Raw genomic sequence first — 17,450 nt, 5'->3', positions numbered from 1 at the left:
GGCGGTTTCTATCAATGTCATAACCCCGCGTACTATGATATGTGAGAGCACGTTTAAGAACAACGCATAGCCGAAAATACCAGAGCCCTCCACAACGGCGTGCCTCGCAAAGATATCATGGTTTTGGCATGTCATCATCATCGTCATCATCAGCGCAACTACGCCCACTGCAGGGCAAATGCCTCTCCCATAATCGCCAAATCAACCCGGTCTTGTATTTGCTGCTATCACATTATACCTCCAAACTTTTTAATCTCATCGGGCCCACCTAACTTTCTGTGTTCCCCTTCGTGCGTTTGCCTTCTCTGGGAATCCAGTCAGTTACCCTTAATGGACATCGGTCATCCTGCCTACGTGCTACGTGCCCGGCCCATGTAAATTCCTTCTTATTGATTTTAACTATGAAATCCTTAACCCCGGTTTGTTTCCTGACCCACTCTGCTCTCTTCTTGTCATTTGTTTATCATCCTATCATTTGTTTATCACACCTATCATTTGTTTATCATCACTCGCTGCGTCGTCCTCAATTTAAGTTGTACCCTCTTTGTAAGCCACCAGGTTTCTGCTCCGCAGGTAAGTACCGGCTAGATGCAGCTTTTATATGCCTTGCTCTTGAGGGTTAGTGGTAGATTACCATCCATAATTTGAGAATGCTTGCTGAATGTGATCCACCCCATGCTTATTCTTCTAGTTCTTTCACTCTCATGGCTCGGCTCCGCAGTTACTGCCTGTTTTAAGTAGAAATATTCTTTTACAACTTCTAGCTTCTCTCCTCTTATCGCAAAGTGCTGTTTTCTGCCGAAACTGTTGCACACTACTTTAGTTTTGTGCATATCAATTTTCAGACCTACTTTTCTGCTCTCCTTGTCTAACTCCGTAATGATGAGCTGTAAATTGCTCGCTGAGTTACTCATTGGGACAATGTCAACGGCAAACCGCAGGTTACTAAAAACTTTAATACCTAACTCTTCCCAATATAGGATCCTGAAAACCTCCTGTAAGGACGCGGTGAATACCATTAGAGAGACCGTGTCTCCCTGCCGTAAACCCTTCTTTATTGGGATTATGTCGCTCTCCTTATGGTGGCTGTAAATCAACTGTAGATTTTTTTTCCAGTATGTTTATGTAGGGTTCGTCGGTGCCCTGATTCCGTAGCGCCTGCATCACTGCTGATGTCTCGACTGAGTCAAACGCCTTCTCGTAATTTATTAAGGCCTTCTCGTACACGCCCTGTCGTGATCAGATTAATAGGTTTGGCTTGTAGCGCCTCGGGAATCATTACACTTTCTTTGGTACGGAAGTTTGCTTAGGTGCAGAAGTGGGCTAGCCGGCTGTCTGATGCTCAGTAGCCTGCAGTATCGTGGCCATATATCTCACCTAAACCTACCATCTATGGCTTTGCGTCTACTTGAGGTTTCACCGAGCCATCTGTGGTATTGAAGTTGCTACACGTTGTGATCTGTTTTTTTTCTTTGTTTCTTTAAAATTGTTATCAGGCTGTGGTGTTCAACAGTTTCAAATGTCCCAGCCACGCTGTAAGAAAAGTAATTTAGGTGTGCACACTCTCCACCCGCCGCGACGGCGAGCGCGTCCATTGATTGATTGATTCATTGATTGAAACCTTATGGTGATGAGTGAGGCGAACCGCAGGAGGGTTTCACCACTAAACCGTGAACCATCCGCGATTATCGCCCACTACACCATCAGAGGCGTGACAAACAATGTATATATTTATACAAGAAATTTTATTATTCGCAAGTGGTAGCTATACGTCGCTTCCGTTCTCCCTTCATTATAACGGCTTTGTGGTCGGTGAAGTGGTGGATCGGTGATGGGCCATTGTGGGATGTTTGCAAGGACGACGTAGTGGGCAGTTCGCAAAGGTGAAACTATAGGTGGTCACGTACAAACAAGGAATAAACACAATTGGACAATCTATGGTTCTTTAACGCGCACCTGGATACAAATACACGACCACCTTGCATTTCATATTGGCTACTTATCAACAGTATTTGCTTAATGGTGGGTGAAGTGGTGGACCGGTGATGGGACGTAGTGGGATGTTTGCAAGGACTTTCACGTCATACATACAAGGGATAGACAGGCTTACGCCTTTAGGAGCTTCGCCCCTAAAAAATGACTAAGTATGCTCAACATGAAAGGGGGATAAGCAGATTGAACTGTGGAAGTGCCTCAGACAGGCTGGCCGAGATTTTGATAAGGAGGACTTATTTCTGTCATAGGCCCCTCTTCCTCCTTGGCGTCTCATAAGGGGGTTACTACTCACGTCATATCGTGTGGCGAGGCTGACGTCAATACTAACGCCCTTAAAAGTAACACGCCAAGGATGACAAGGCCCTCGTAATGATTTTCGAGCCAACATGAAAGCTGCTTTCAAGGTGCTACAAAGCTAGTGCTTTAAGGGGGACGTGGTAGATGGAGGCAATACCACACGACAACGTTTAATGCGACCAAATGTTCAAGGAGAAAAATAACTGTTCAACTATAGAGGTGCGACGCTCTCCGGCATCGATATACCTACCGCCACAGTGTCTTTCAGTCGATTTCACCTTTCTTTGAAGGTGCGAGCGATAAGACACACCCTGGAAAAAGCTGCGATCTTCGCTGAACATCGCGACTACGTTGACCAGGTAAGGCGTGCGTCTCGCTGGCTGTCAATTTACGCTAAGTTTGATGTGCAGTCTTTGTTTTCACATTAAGAGGAAAACGGCTCGCCGACGATTAAGTCTTGAATACTAGTGGCGTGGGCAAAAAAAAAACGTGAAAATAGTGAAGATATTTTTTATTTATTTATACAGTACTGCTAGCTTCTAACTGAGGCTGTAAACAGGAGTGGTACTAACAGGTTCAAAATAAAGTGAATAAATCAAAATATAACACCCGTGGCATAAAAAAAGAAAAAAATGAGAAAGAACCAAAAAAACGCTCCAAACAAAGAAAAGTAAACCGTAATTGCAACTTATCAAGCACTCGTATGCGCAAACTGATTGCAGAAAGATATGACCGTATTCCTGTTTACAAAAAAAAAAAAAAATGATACGCGATAGCCGTATCGCGTCAACTAAAAGGGTTTCCAAAAAAATTGTTATAATGCACTCTGCAGAAAAACACAACACAGCACTATTCCTCTTTTTTTTCTCTCATTGGCGTAGAACTGCGCAACTTTCTAATTATCATGCAACAAAAAAGCTAGAGGGACTTGCAGACTGACCTGCACTTTGTGATACCGACAGTCTCCGCCGTAGGGCGCACCTTGACTTCAGAAAACACCGTAGAGACTTTAAGCGGCTAGGAACTACGAAGAGGGGGTTATATCTCTGGTGGCTAAGACCAAGGCAGGAATGAAATTCAGTCTTTCACAACTTAGAGCTAATTATGAGTTAAAAAATGGTACATCGTACCCGTTTTACGACGCCTCAACCCACTATGTAATTTCCACTCACTTCTTCACTTTCACGGGTCTACAATTAAGCCGCCGTTGTACCCTCCGGGCAAGTGGCCGGAGGCTTGGCCTGGCCGACCACCCGACTCTGAACGCGGGATTCGTGAACCTCGCCACCACTCATTACTTGACTTCATACGCTAAAGAAGTTTGCATGAGTATTTTGTAAACAAGATGTGTAAATATGAAGGGCGAGTATTCGAAAATAAAATGCCAGCACGTAAAATCAAGGCTGCCTGGTTCAAAGAGTACAGCCCCGTTCACCCGTCAATACAACGCAACACCTCTTCGACTATTCAACTGTATACCATGTGTGCTCAGTCAGTACAGTGAATACTTTTTTTTTGTTTACAGCTGCTCTATCTGAGGAAGTCATTGAAACCTGGAGAGATGGCGTTGTCCGCAGCTGGTTTCTTCTCCCTGAAATCACCGATGCTTGTTTCCGTAAGGAGTTTATCGCCATTTACAATTTCTCCTAAGTTCGCTGCCCGACTCCGACGTGTACAATTTGGGCGAGCAAGGAGACACAACCTGTTGGCCTCCTTTTGTGACGTATTTATTTCTCTCATATTCAACATAAACACACTAATTAACTCTTTGCAAAAGAGCGTCGACGTAGTCCGCCTCGGTAGAACAGTGGTTACACTGCTCGGCTGCTGACCCGAAGGTCAAGGGTTCGATGCCGGCCACCGCATGTCAATGTAGGCCAAATGGCAGATGCCCGTATACAGTTTTGATGTCAGCATGCACGTTAAAGCACACCAGAGAGTCAATATTTTCGGGGCCCTTCAAACAACGTCTTTCATAATTATATCGTAGCTCTTTAGACATATAAACCCAGATATTATTATTATTATTACTACTAGGGTTAACAGGTCTCTTTACTGAGAATTCGTGGGCACAGGGTGTCCCTGTAGCCGACGTTCTGACAAGCGGACATGTGTTCTCCAAAGCTCCAACATTGAAATTTAAACCTTGATTTGTCGAAATGTCGATCGGCTCACGTGACACCCCGTACTCTCGAATTCTCACCTCTTCACGCTTCGTAGTCATGTAAAGTGACAGACCGGTTCACTTGTGTGACAATCTTGGTTCTTTTGAAGCTCACCTTATTCAAACGAACAGAAATCGTTGCGCAAGCAAACCATCTATCGCTTTGCTGGACTTCAAACTTGAATTCATACGCAGCCACCTTTGATACACGTGTTGGTCTTTTCATTTGTGCGCGTGCACGAGAAAGACAATATTCAAAATTTTTTCCGTGCTAACAAAAGCAGTTGCGAGTAGCTCGCGCCACCGTTTCTATATGGCCGGCGGTTTTGTTTCACGCTATACTCGGGGACAACTTTCTGTGGCAAAGAAGGGAAAGCTACGGGGGCGGAGTTACTGCACATGTACTCCTCCGCCAAGTAGTCCGGCTAGAATCCCTTTCCGATTGCCGGCCGTGTTCGAATAATACCGCTGCACAGAATTCGCTACGTCCGCTTACACAGTTATTTGTGGGTGAAATTCGACACAAGTTCCTTCGGCGAATCGTCAGAACAGCCGGAGGGAGACGAGCACTCACCGAAAGACGAAGACGCCATTTTGACCGTGAGGTGCACCTAAAACGTGCGACGTTTTCAGACGTGCAAAAACGCGAAATAACACTTCATGAAACAAAACGAATATTAATATCTCCTGGGTTCGTGCAGCGTCTCTTTCTAAACAGCATCCTGTAGAAAATGAAGTAATTTTTTTCTTTACGATCTTCATGCGAAAAACACAGACGCAATCGTGGGATTATATTCCTCAGCGGTGGCACACGCCCACTTTGGCTCCGTAGCCTTCCCTTTATTGCCACAGAAAGTTGTCCCCGAGTATAGTATATCTCAGCCAGTTAGGCAGCAATTAACTAACCGCAGCAATTAACCGTTTCAGGTGCGATTTAGTGGTTACACATATTTCAAATCTCTTGTTCGAAGTAAAAACAATTCAACACAGGTCGCGCATACCCGCACACAAATCTCAATTACCCGTCTCAATTTGCAGCTTGCCGGAGCAGTCGTCACGTACATCGTCATCCTGGTTCAAACGAGTCGCGGAATGAAGGGAGGACGACCGAACTTGTAAAAGAGAAAGCTCGGTTTGCGACCAACTGCCGTCTGTCTGGAAGCGTGTCCACCGGAGGGCACCGCCAACAGTCACCCGGAGGTAACGACGAGCCGCTTCAACGAGGACACGATGCTGTTGCTTCTTCGGCAGGAATAAAGGCACGATTTCTTACTTCTCGCGGTGCTCTGTCACCATTTGTATGTGAAGACTGAATGTTCCTTAGTACAAGAAGAATGACGATGAGTGGGGCGAAGCACCGGAGGGTTTTATCGGTAAACCGTGAATCGTCCGTCCGCCTGTCTCTCTGATTGAAATGGGCGGACGCATGGACGGACGCTTCGCCCCACTCATCATTCACTCCGTAGATATGCTGTGAAAACCACTAACTCCGTCCGTCCGTCCGTCCACCTGTCCGTCCGTCTGTCCGTCCGTCCGTCTGTCTCATTGAAACGGGCAGACGCGCGGACGAACGCTTCGCCCCACTCATCATTCACTCCGTGGATATGCTTTTAAAACCACCGTCATCTAGTTATATTATTCCCAAAGATACACACAACGCCATCTATAGATCGAAACATAAACTAGAGGTGGCTACATACTACTACTACTACTACGTTCGCTCCTACTACACAGGAGGGAACGACCCCCCCCCCCCCCCCCCGGCGTAAAGAGCTTCGCCCCTGTTATGCCTGCGAGTCGACAGCGAACGTCCGTGCCTCTGAAAAAGGCAATCTGTGTCAAGGCCAGCCCGCAAGTCTGCCTGACGCGAACAACTCAACGGCGTCAACAGGCGACGGCGCCTTTCTGTCGCCCACGTGCAGTGAGTCACCTCGGCAAGCGAGCTGTCGAGTAAACAACCGGCGTCTTCCTGTCTGGGGGTCTGACGCAATTCGCGGCGACGTCACTCGTCCTTGGGTGCAGCCACCTGCAGCGCAGCCTCTCCAGATTCGATGAGAAAGAATGACGCAGCCCAGCGGCGACCCCCCTTGGAGGAGTCTGACCTGATGACCAGCGGCGCTTCTGGTTGGACAAAGAATCCACCCGGTGCATATAAAAGAAGCCCTGCGGCGCGTCGCGAGCAGCAGATTTGTTGGAGAGCAGTCCAATGTGAGAGCAGACATGTGTGTCGCAGTTGAGCTGTGTGTCAGAGAAGGGAGCTATGTGATAGAGAGTTGAGCTGTGTGTCAGAGAAGAGAGCTATGTGATAGAGAGTTGAGCTATGTGTTAGCAGACCCATTTGAGAGCAGACCTATGTGTTAGAGAGGAGAATTCGGCTTTTCGAGTCTCTGTCGGCCCCAGTGCCGAATTTGTAACGCCTCTGTATATATGCTGTACATAAACACTGTTTAACTCACTGTCGTCTCGTCCGCTCGTCTATCAGCTCTGCGCAGAAGCAGTCGCGAGCTGAGAAACCTACGCTATCAAACGGCTGGTGACCTTCCCTGCGGAGTTCGAAGCAGTGGCGCCTTCGGGACCGTGTTGGCGTCGCCATCTTTCGAAACAGTGGTAGCAGCGGTGAGATTCGTAGCGCCCTTCGTAACGTCGTCGGAGGCGCGCGTCGCAACACCCCCAAACGCCGTTGTGTTAGGTTACACCGTCTGGTGCCACGGACGAGTAGTGCCATTTTCGGCTGCTGAGTAGGCCGCATGCACCATGCAAGCAGAAAATCAAGCATATATACACGCACAGGCAACGACTTCAATTTCATGCGCTAAGCATGAGTAAATCGTCGAATGTTTTATGAGGTATAGTTGGGGATGAAACTAGCCATTCGTGGATTTATTTTTAAGAAGTATTGCATTCCAGTCCACACACCACAATGTAAAGCGCTCGGGGCGCCTCACACCGACCTCGGCCATAACATATGGGCTTGTCATGCGGCTATCGCACAATAAAACAGCGCGAACCTAACGTTCATCACATCCAAAGATGTGTGGTGAGAGGCTATGCTACTCGGCACGTACCCGCAAGACCAGATCTAGTCTTCCAGCTGGCTGAAAATGACGCCGGTATTCAAGGCCTGGCCGTCACCTGAGGAAAGGGGCACACTTGACTCTCGTAAGGACACTTCTCTCTCTCTTTGGCCCGTAAAACCCAGGCACTTAACATGATTAACGGCCTCATCTAATTTTTGTCTGATCATTTTTTTCGCAACCTACTTCTAAGGAGCTTCGCTCATCTGTTGCTTTCGTAAATGGAACAACTGCTAGTTCTTTTTTTTTTGTAACGCCTGCTTTTCCTTAGTCATAGGGTAGCAAACAGCTTGATATGCTCGCATACGCTTTCGAAAAGGCAAGCGAAACAAGTGCATGCATCACAGCTGCGTCTCAAGCTAAACCTGAAGGGATAGGGGTGGGTGTGCAGGGCTGTCCAGAAAACACCTCCGGATAACAATTTCCCTTTATAATTTTAGCTTAAAACAAAAAAGAACATTCGGCAGATCCCACGCGCTGTAGTAATTAGCGTAATGCAAAGCAAATACATGTAGACTATCCTGTATTGCTTGCTTTAGGCGAATAGGTATAAGGTGAATGTATCAGTGACAATTTTTGTGAAAGGGAACGCGGGTGCGCGTGTCCTGCGTGCTCCGGCGGCTGCTGCCAGCGCGTTCAACTGGGAGCGAGAGCAACGACGGCTTCTTTCCGCGCCATCTCGCGACGAGCGAAACAAGTAGTCATTAACGATACGGAACCAGCGGCAAGATTGTAACGCCCTCTCTTTCACGGCGTCTACACAAGAGACCAGTTACAGACCTATGCAGCGCTGGCCTCCCATAGCAGAAACGATCGACGTCCTGCCTTTACATTACGCACGACACGAAATCAGCAACATGTTTTATGCGTGCTGTTACTTTCTTTTTAAAGATACGCCCACGTTCCTTTTTTTTTGTCGTTACGGCTCGCCAATAGCCCTATGCTGGATCACAGGAAGGCGAGAAAGAACGGTTTGACAAGGAAACTTTATGTTATTAGTCAAAAGTTGTGTATCCCACAGACAAACAAGTGGGGTGGCAATGTCGCCTACGAGCACAATAGCCCAAAATGACAAAACTCGCGTTTCAAACTGACGCGGAAACGAAAGTGTCAAGACAACAGCCACGAAAGCCTTTGCAGCCGATCACAGAGCTGCGCTTCATCGGGCAGCGTGTGGAGTTTATATTCAGAAAGGGCGATAGAACGCCGGCCATAAGCCAGAAAAATCAGTCACAGCAATGGCTGTTTACAGCTGATGTAAGCGAGTTTTGTGTCATTGAAACGTCAGGCCAGGTGAACAACACACGTGCAGATAAGTAGTGAACAGGCCATATGCGCGATACAGTACCGCTACAACGAGCGAAAGTGTTTCGGTGCGCCAGTGCACCGAAATAATTACAAGGCTCTATTCATAGCCTCATTCGTGCCATAAAAATTTTAGACAGACAATTACTTAGCAAAACGTCAAGCATACCACAAAGGAAATCGCCGATTTATTTTGTCACGCACAAAATTATACATATCAGCGATAGATTTGCACTAAGATGTCAACTTTCATTAGTTTGCTCACCTCCCCCTGGAACTCTTCAGTCGTACTTTGCGTGTTGGTGTATCCAGTGAAATAATAATAGCGCATGCGTCAACTGGCCTTCGATTAACTTACATAAAAAAGAAATCAAGCGTGAATTATCTTTCACGTATTCTCTCCCCCCCCCCCCCGTTTCCGGAGTGATAAGTTCGTCTTTTGCAGGATCATGCGAAGCTAATTTTTCGTGCCTCACTTCTTTTCGGCTGATATGCGCCTATCAAGTCGATAGTGGGCGTGTTGTGTATTGACATATTTTGTTCGTGCTTGCACGCCCCGATTCTTCGAATGGCGAGCCAAGAATGTAAAATTGGTCGAGACATATACACTTTTACATCACAGTGAAACTATGCAGTATTGCGTCACAAGGAACCTTGCAAGCAAGAACCTAGGTTCGAGTGCATCAAAAACGTCGCTCTCTCCCCGTCGCCCTCTTGAGGAGGATGTGCTAGTGTGGTCCTTGCGTGCTAATATCGCGCAATGGGGGAACGTCGTCAACACATGCTAAGTGTAATTTATTACGAGCAGTTCATATCTACCTTGAAACAGTGATGGTTGAGTCGGAATTTGTTTACTATCTGCTCTCACCATGTTTTTTTTTTCCTTGCGTAGCCGAATCGTCAAAGCTGAGTTCGGACACGAAGCATATACTTCCCGTCGAAGAGGTTACTGTACCAGGAAGTTATATATAACACACACGCACGTACGCAATATGCTGTTCGCCAATTAAATTACAGGCACACAGTGCGAAGCCGGCAGACTTTACACACGTGCCATATTTCTCACATTAATGAAATAGGAAAGCGACCAGGAGCATAATATTAACTTTTTTTGACTGCTAGACCAACTGTCCGCTACAATCGTTGACCTTCGTGATGAAACATCACGGAATGTCAGAAAAACTGTTGCGCACACACTTAAGAACTGCGGATAATCCAAAGACCTGCTCTTTACGGAGTGCAGACTCTTCAGAAACATACTCGAAGAATTTCATTGAAGAAATCAGTTTCTTTTTGTCTAGCGCTTTCATACTGCCTATTTCGCACCACAAAACTAGAGTCGTCTAACTTCAAAACTTCCGTGCGCTGGGCATTGGACGGGAAGAGCGCGATCACCCGTTTACCGATACCTATTCCTAGCGGCAGCAAAATCATTTCTTCCTTAATGATACAAGGCGCCTCCAATAAATCTGGTCTCACACACAGCCCGCTGTGTAGTTTGCTGTAGATTAGTAAATGTATGACGTAAAGGTAAAATTACATATTATGGCTTAACGTTCGAAAACTGGAATATTATTACGAGAGATGGCGTACAGGAGGACTTCGAGAAACTCAACCACATGGGGTGTTGTGAAGTTCACCTATCCCTTGCCTCACGGCCTCGACCATTCCGCCTCCATCGAACGCAAACGCCGAGGTTGAGATTCGATCCCGCGATCTTCGGGCTAGCAATTAAGCGCCATAACAACTTGACCAATGGTATATTGACGTAAAGAAGCAGGCGTACCCTTATATATGGCCACATTCCGCGTTGCATTAGTCTTGCCGTTCAGATACTGTCAGTGAGTATGGACTTGTAGTTGACGTCCAAGTGTCTGTAGCTTGTCTACAGTTTCATTGTCGATTTCAGCACTCCCGCTATACCAATTGCAGATTGCATGCGATGAATGTTGGCTGGAGATAGTGTCTGGTCGATGCCAGTGTAGCAGTCGAGAAAAATGTCGTCGCACTTGCACTCGAGGATGTCGTCAACAAGAGGCTGGACTCGCGCCACACAACTCGTGCCGGGGAAACACATCGCCAGGTACGGCAAGTCCTGCCACGCGCACATGCCCTCGACGATTTGCGCGCCCTCTGCGTCGGACTGGTTTTGGGCAGTGATTGCACACGCGGTGCGCTCTCTCCCTCTGGTCAGGGTCACGTACCCGATGTCCACTCCCGGGAACGTTAGCGCAGTCGCTATCAGCGTCCGTAGCGTGAAGTCGTAGATGGGTGGCATGCTCTGATTCAGCGCGAAGAGCGCCCACGTGAGCCTCTGGCTCACGTGGGCGCAAAGATCCAGCAGTAGGCCTCAGCGAGCTTGCAAAGTCGCACCAGGCGTGACTCGCCTGATTTTAGGGCAGCACAGACTTTGTCGCGGGCCTCTTTGCTATCCTGGACGTCTCCGAGGCGCAGGCCCAGTATCACCTTGTCGTCTTCGAGGCTGCGCACTTGGTCCAAGGACAAGTGTCTCATGTGAAGGCACAGTGTGTGGATGTCCTCTTCTGCTATGACCGCCTGAAAATGGCCTCGTTTGAAAAGTTGTGTGATGTGGGCAGCCGGTCGCTGTGTAGTGTGACAGCACGAGTCTCGGAAGTGCTGTTTAGTGGCGCAGCAGATGTCTACTCGCTTCCTGTGTCCCACTGTTTATGATCGAGCCTCCACGCTGTCATGGCACGGATAGCTGTAGGAGTTTTCCGAAGAAGTATAGCCTGCCAACGAAGACCCTATCCTGGATCTGAATCGGCGCGAGCGACTAAGATCTGACCTTGTAGTTCAGTCTGCCTTAACAGACCCAAATGTGTACTTTAGATGTGAAATCTCGTGGGCGGCGCATTTCTTCACAATAGGAATCGACACGGAAAAAGATTGCGTTTGCACTTGCTCTAGATAACGCAGCGGGAAAATATTACAGAGCGATATCAACTTCACGTGCGTCTTTATATGGCTTCAAAAAGGCTATCTGGCCACAAAAAAGAAATGCTACTGCGCAGGCATTTTGTGAAATCTAGTGCGTGCCACTTTCACCCACATTGTGCCGTTTCACGGTAACGTACACATAAGACGGTGGGGCATGGAATAACGTACCGGTGATTCATACTGGAGCTTAAGCGCACATACAGGAGGACCAATACGATGGAGACACAGGGACCAGCGCAGTCCCTATCGTATTTGTCCTCGTGTGTGTGCGCTAAAGCTTCAGTATGCAACAAAACCAACTAGCCCGTCTTTCCGTATTACTCCGGTGATTCGGTGCTTACACATTCGTCTCGTTTGGCGTCACTGGGAGCGTCATACGCGAACCACATTTTGGATTATCATTCCAGCGCAAACTTTTTATGCAGCGTCATTTGTGTTAATTCAGTAAGTGTATATAGTATACGGGATTTTCTTATGTTTTGAAGTTAACCAGAGCTTTCGGCTCGGTTGGCACTGGTAGAATACCGCCCACCACTATTTACTACCCATAGCTCTGAATGACTCCCTTGAAGTGCGTTCATGAGGAACAAATAGAAGAATCTATGAGAACGCAACTCCTGGGATTCGTGCCAACCACCACGTGTTTATGTCAAAAGGAGTCTGAGCAGGCGGCCTTGCGGTGTCAGGGGTGACCTACGCCACTGTGGGCGCCAGAACGCAGACGCCATTGCTTCTGTTTTCTGCGTGCGTCACAGATGCGGGAAACGCTCAACCATGAACGGTATATGATTTTGTTATGAAAACGGGAAAATTCAAACCTAGCGATGCAAAAATGTGTGCACTTGAAAGCTTAAAGACAGTTCCTTGTCTGTGCAATCTTTAGCGCAAATGGCGTGCAAGCGCTAGCAACCGACGAGCTCAGATTGAGTTATATGGTTTTGTACTAGCATATCTATCTTCCTTGACCATCTCCTGACCCCCTCGCCACACCTCGTCTCCATAGCTCCTCTTTCCCACCCCTTTTTATGCTATACTGTACTATATAATGCTACGGTTTACCCTTGCCCACCTTCTTTGTTTCTCATCAGCCTCACTTTCCTCTGCTAACCTCTTGGTATGCTTTACCGTGCATAGATATTCTACGCTAGGAGCTTCTCGGTACATATCTTCATTTTGTGGCGCACACGGGCTGAGTCCTCTGTCTGCCGACATCAACGGCCTTAACTCCAGCTTAAGCAGCAGAGCTCCCAAGCAGAGCTCCTATGGTCGGTCGTATGGCCGGTATATAGATATATTCGTGTTATTTCGTGTTTCCGGCTCTAAACATTGCCTTTCGACAACCTGTAAGCATGATTCTGATGTTATGACGGTACACAGGCAATGGAATTCATAAATTCGTTTCAAAGACGCTAGACATAGCCCACTCGGCCGTTTCGCAAGCCAGGTTAAGCCTTAGCAGAAAAACTCTGTCATATTTGAGCATCCGTGCGCATGGCCTTCGAGAGTGGCTCCGGCAACAAGCGACGACGCGCTGCGGCTCTGATCGCGGAGGTCGCGCCATGTTCCACACGCTTACCGCAGCCACCACGAGGTGCCTCCACGCACCTGCTCCAAGCTTTATAGCGCTGGAATTTAGCTGTGCAGTAATACACTAGCGCGCCCGTGGTGGCGCTGAGAGTTATCCACTGCCTTTGAGCTGAAAAAAAAATAAGAAAAAATAGCGATCAAAGCTTTGACACGCGCTGAGGTGGCTACTTTTCCCGGTGTCATCCCTTTGTTCGGCTTTCCAGCGATTTTCCAGGGACAAAAGGAGAGAGGAGGCAGCGTACGCGCATGACGAATCCTCGCAACTACGCTGGCAATTTACGAATTCGGAACACTTTCCGGGCAATCGAATTGTGAAGCGATGAATAAACGAGAGTTATATCATTCGATGACAACTTACAAAAGTGCTCCTGCTATCCTTAAAAAAAACTGCTCCAGTAATCAACAGCCAAACACGAAGCACTGCTTGGGTTTCGTTTAGTTTTCCATTATTGATATACCGAGCCATACGAGCTACAACATCCTATCGTCACTTCCGAGTGCCATACGGTTTCGTAATTTTCATGTCGAACAGATATCCTTAGGCGATCGTCATCAGTCTCGTCACATACGTGTCTACGCCCACTTCGGGGCAAAGACCTCTCCCTTGTTCCGCAAATCGTACGCTTGCAACGGCTATGTTATCGCCCGCAAACTTCTTTATCTCACGTGCCTAGTGAACTTTGCCTCACCCTTGGGCACTCAATTGTGATCTCTTGGGTGCCACCGCAGACACAGCCACTGACCATACCGCTTTAATAAGTGGGAATCGTAACGAGCACGCGCGGTGCACAGTAAAACTAGTGATGCCAAAAGCGAAGGAATAGTGGTCTTCCAGCAGAGAGAGTATACACCGGTCCCATGTGAGTGACGTCATGACGTAGGTAACGCCACGCTGTCCTGGGGGTTAATAGACCACCCCACATTCGGTGCGTTCGTTGCAGCGTCCGTGGTTGCCAAAGGAACGAGTTGCTAGCTGAAAAAACCAAAGTAGAGTCTAGTTGTAATATGACAGTTCGCACTCGTTTTGTATACACCTGTCGCGTCCTTATTTGTGTTTGTCACAGAGCGTTTATAGCTGCTTGCCGTTCTTGCTGTCGCATTCATTGCTCTGCCCTTGAGGACAACGATTGAAAGTATTTATAAGAGAAGCCTGCATTGTACCAAAGCATAGATAAAACTGATTTTATTTAGCCGCGTTTTCCTGGCCATCACACATTACCTGGTCACCTTCCCAATCCATTTCCGCCGAAATATGCAAGGCAGCAAAGCAAACTTTCTGGCATTGTCAGAGGATACTTGTGGGAGGGCTTTCCATCCACGCGTCAAAACTAAAACGCGCTGCAAGGTTTCCTACCCACTTTAGCAGAGCGAAAGTATTTAGAGGAAGATGAATCACCGCACTCTCATTTGTAAAAGGACAATTTGGCGTCGCGTTTAGGGTCGTAACTACGTAGCCGTGGCCGTGTTGTGTCATCGTCGTCCAGCTGGAAAAGTAAAAGAAAGCAAGAAAATAAATTTTGTCATAGCAATGTTAAATGCGTCAATCAATTTAAACGCGTTAAGGCTTGATCTTTCTCTGTGCTGAGTACGACAAGGGGTAGCACACACGAATCAAAATACCTGCGATGTTATGCCCGCTTACAAAACAGTCCTTTAAGTTTTTCGTTAGCCCTCTCTTGCCACGAGAATCACTCTCGTTAAAGAGTCACGTAAACACTGTTTCGATATCATTATACTCCCCTCGTAGGTTGTTGAGACATCAAGGTAAGTTAATACAAATTTATAAAGAGAATCACAGGGGTGATTCAGTTATAAGAACTCAGCTATAATAGTAAGGCATACTATCTCTTGAACTGTAGCAGTAGTTGACAAAACTATTTCAGCACCAAAACATAAATGCTCCAGCAGCTTCATGGGCAGCAACTGCTTCGTTTACTTCCCATTGCATTCTTCTTACGCGAATGATGCCCGCGCAATAAAAAAAAACGTTCTCAAATAACTCGGGGCGTACCGCACGTTTTCCACCAACATATCGAAGTGTTGTTTCGCGTTACAGCACCCAAAAGTGCTCCATGTCCCGTGTTACGCCGTGTTATGCTTGAAAACGATAATCCTATTCGATAAAACAGACGTAAAATTCGTTGCTATCACATTTTTTTTTCATCTGTGCACATATCTCATAAAAGCAAATGTGCAAGATGCGCAAACACGAAAAGGAATTGACGGGAGCGTGAGCACGAGTGATGTATAAATCATCACCAAGCGATGATTTCACATATCCAAAACATGTGACGTCACCCTGGCATCACATGACATCGTCATCACATGGCACTGTCGGTACGCCAAAAGCGCACGAATCACGGAGGCAGTACAAAAACGACGTCGGTTTCCGTCAGCGCCGATATTCTCCGATACAGGAGGCAACGCAATGACACGTTGTCTGCAGGAAGCTTTCGGCCGATATCCTACGATACCGGAGGCAGCGCAATGGCACGTTGTCTGCAGAAAGCTCTGGGCCAAGGTCAATGCAATCAGTGCAGAAGAACTTACCATGCAATAATATGTCGGCTTCGAGTAGCGTGAAGTGTGGGAAAATCAACCCAGGGTCAGCGTTCTCCGACAATATCCATCCACATGGCCGCCCCGTACGCCATATCCTGGTTGAAGTATTCGCCTCGCTCGAGTTCCTCAGGATCAACGCCAAAAGTACGGCCAAGAACCTGACGCACTCCATCGGAATTGCCCTCTGGCGGTCTGTAGACTGCCACCCACAGCGATGATGTGAAGAAAGCGAAGCAGTAGACGTTGTGACCAGTGCCTCCGCTTTGCGGAACCAGCGCAGATCCTTGGGTGAGTTCTTTGCTTATAGACAGCGATTCAGCGGGGACGGGCTTCGAATGCACCTCCCACGAGAAGCGGTGAAAAAGGGAGTCCTGCTGGTCACCTTCTGCGTTCTCGACGCGATAGAGAACCCAGGGACCAATCGCCTTCTTAAGCATGAGGCACGTGTAGATGCCGCACAGACGCTGGAGCCGCTCATTCGCGTCTTCCATAGCAGAGATGCACGCACGGATATCGGCGATGGCGCCTGGAACGGACCTTCCCGTGATCTTCGGGATGCCAAGAGAACTGTCGCCGTCCAGGCAATGCAGCTGATCGGCTTGCAGGCGGGAGAGTCGGGCGTCCAGCCTGTCCAAGTCTACAGCTGCCATTACGAAAAAACGGAACTACGCACTCGTGCGCTAGTAGATCGTGGCAATGACACACTTGCCGAGCGCTGATGTTCACCGCTGAGTCTACCGAAGTGGACCACCTGGACCACCGTGCCATCCGTGATCGCGCTGAAGCTGCCACCCCAAAGCAGGAATTGGTGGTGTACCTGGTGTTAAAGCGTCGAAGTATCCTGCGCTATCTAGGTAAACGCCTTGTCAAGCTATTGGCAATGGTACTTCTGCCGTCACGCGTTTTACGTTACGTAAACAGAACGCATTGGAATTTCCGGTGGTCGATAAGAGGCTGGAAAGTCACGTGACTTGAACAGAAACATCACTACTGACGTCATGACGTCAGTGGTTCAACGGCACATCACTGTCTAGTTTACTTGGGGCAGTAGTGGTGCTAGCAGAACTGTGCGAATGGAGGTGTATCGGTCGTTATAAAGTCGAGGTGTATGAGAACTGTTGTAAGACGCTGTACTGCATCCATCAAAGTACAGTGTACGTGCGAAGCACGGCTATGGGAGGGGAGATGAATTTAATGAAAATTAAAATTTCATTGGAGATACTTGGCCAGTAATTTGATTTTTTTTGTGCGTGACAAAATAGTTTAGCAATTCACTTTGCGGTGTGCCTCACGTGTTGCTGAGTAGTTGAAGGCCTGAACGATTTTTTTATGCCACGAATCATAAGCAGGCACTCTATTATTTCTGGCTTACGTTTAATTTGACGCACTGCCGCGTCAACACGCTATCGTTATTTTAGCGGGACGGTATCGCGCGTATGATCTGTTCGCTAAATCTCTGCACACATAATGCTCACCTGACCTGGCGTTTCAATCAAACAAACCTCGTT

The 17,450-nt window shown here is 47.6% G+C and overlaps 1 protein-coding gene across 1 annotated transcript; it reads right to left on the bottom strand.

Annotated features, from left to right (window-relative positions):
* Window positions 1-14,557: 14,557 nt before the first annotated feature.
* LOC142768566 (uncharacterized) lies at window positions 14,558-16,819 on the bottom strand. Its single transcript, XM_075870561.1, has 2 exons — window positions 15,931-16,819; window positions 14,558-14,864 (listed from the first exon to the last, which is right to left on the bottom strand). The coding sequence occupies exon 1, from the start codon at window positions 16,590-16,592 to the stop codon at window positions 15,987-15,989; it is 606 nt and encodes a 201-aa protein (XP_075726676.1). The 5' UTR covers window positions 16,593-16,819; the 3' UTR covers window positions 14,558-14,864; window positions 15,931-15,986.
* Window positions 16,820-17,450: the final 631 nt, after the last annotated feature.

The sequence above is a fragment of the Rhipicephalus microplus genome, chromosome 8, assembly GCF_043290135.1.
Source record: "Rhipicephalus microplus isolate Deutch F79 chromosome 8, USDA_Rmic, whole genome shotgun sequence".
Taxonomy (NCBI): Eukaryota; Metazoa; Arthropoda; class Arachnida; order Ixodida; family Ixodidae; genus Rhipicephalus; species Rhipicephalus microplus.
Note: the sequence above shows the minus strand (reverse complement) of the source record. Positions and strands in the feature narration are given on the sequence as shown.

Coding starts and splice junctions, on each gene's coding strand:
- LOC142768566 (XM_075870561.1), bottom strand. CDS start 16,592: ATGGCAGCTGTAGACTTGGACAGGCTGGACGCCCGACTCTCCCGCCTG.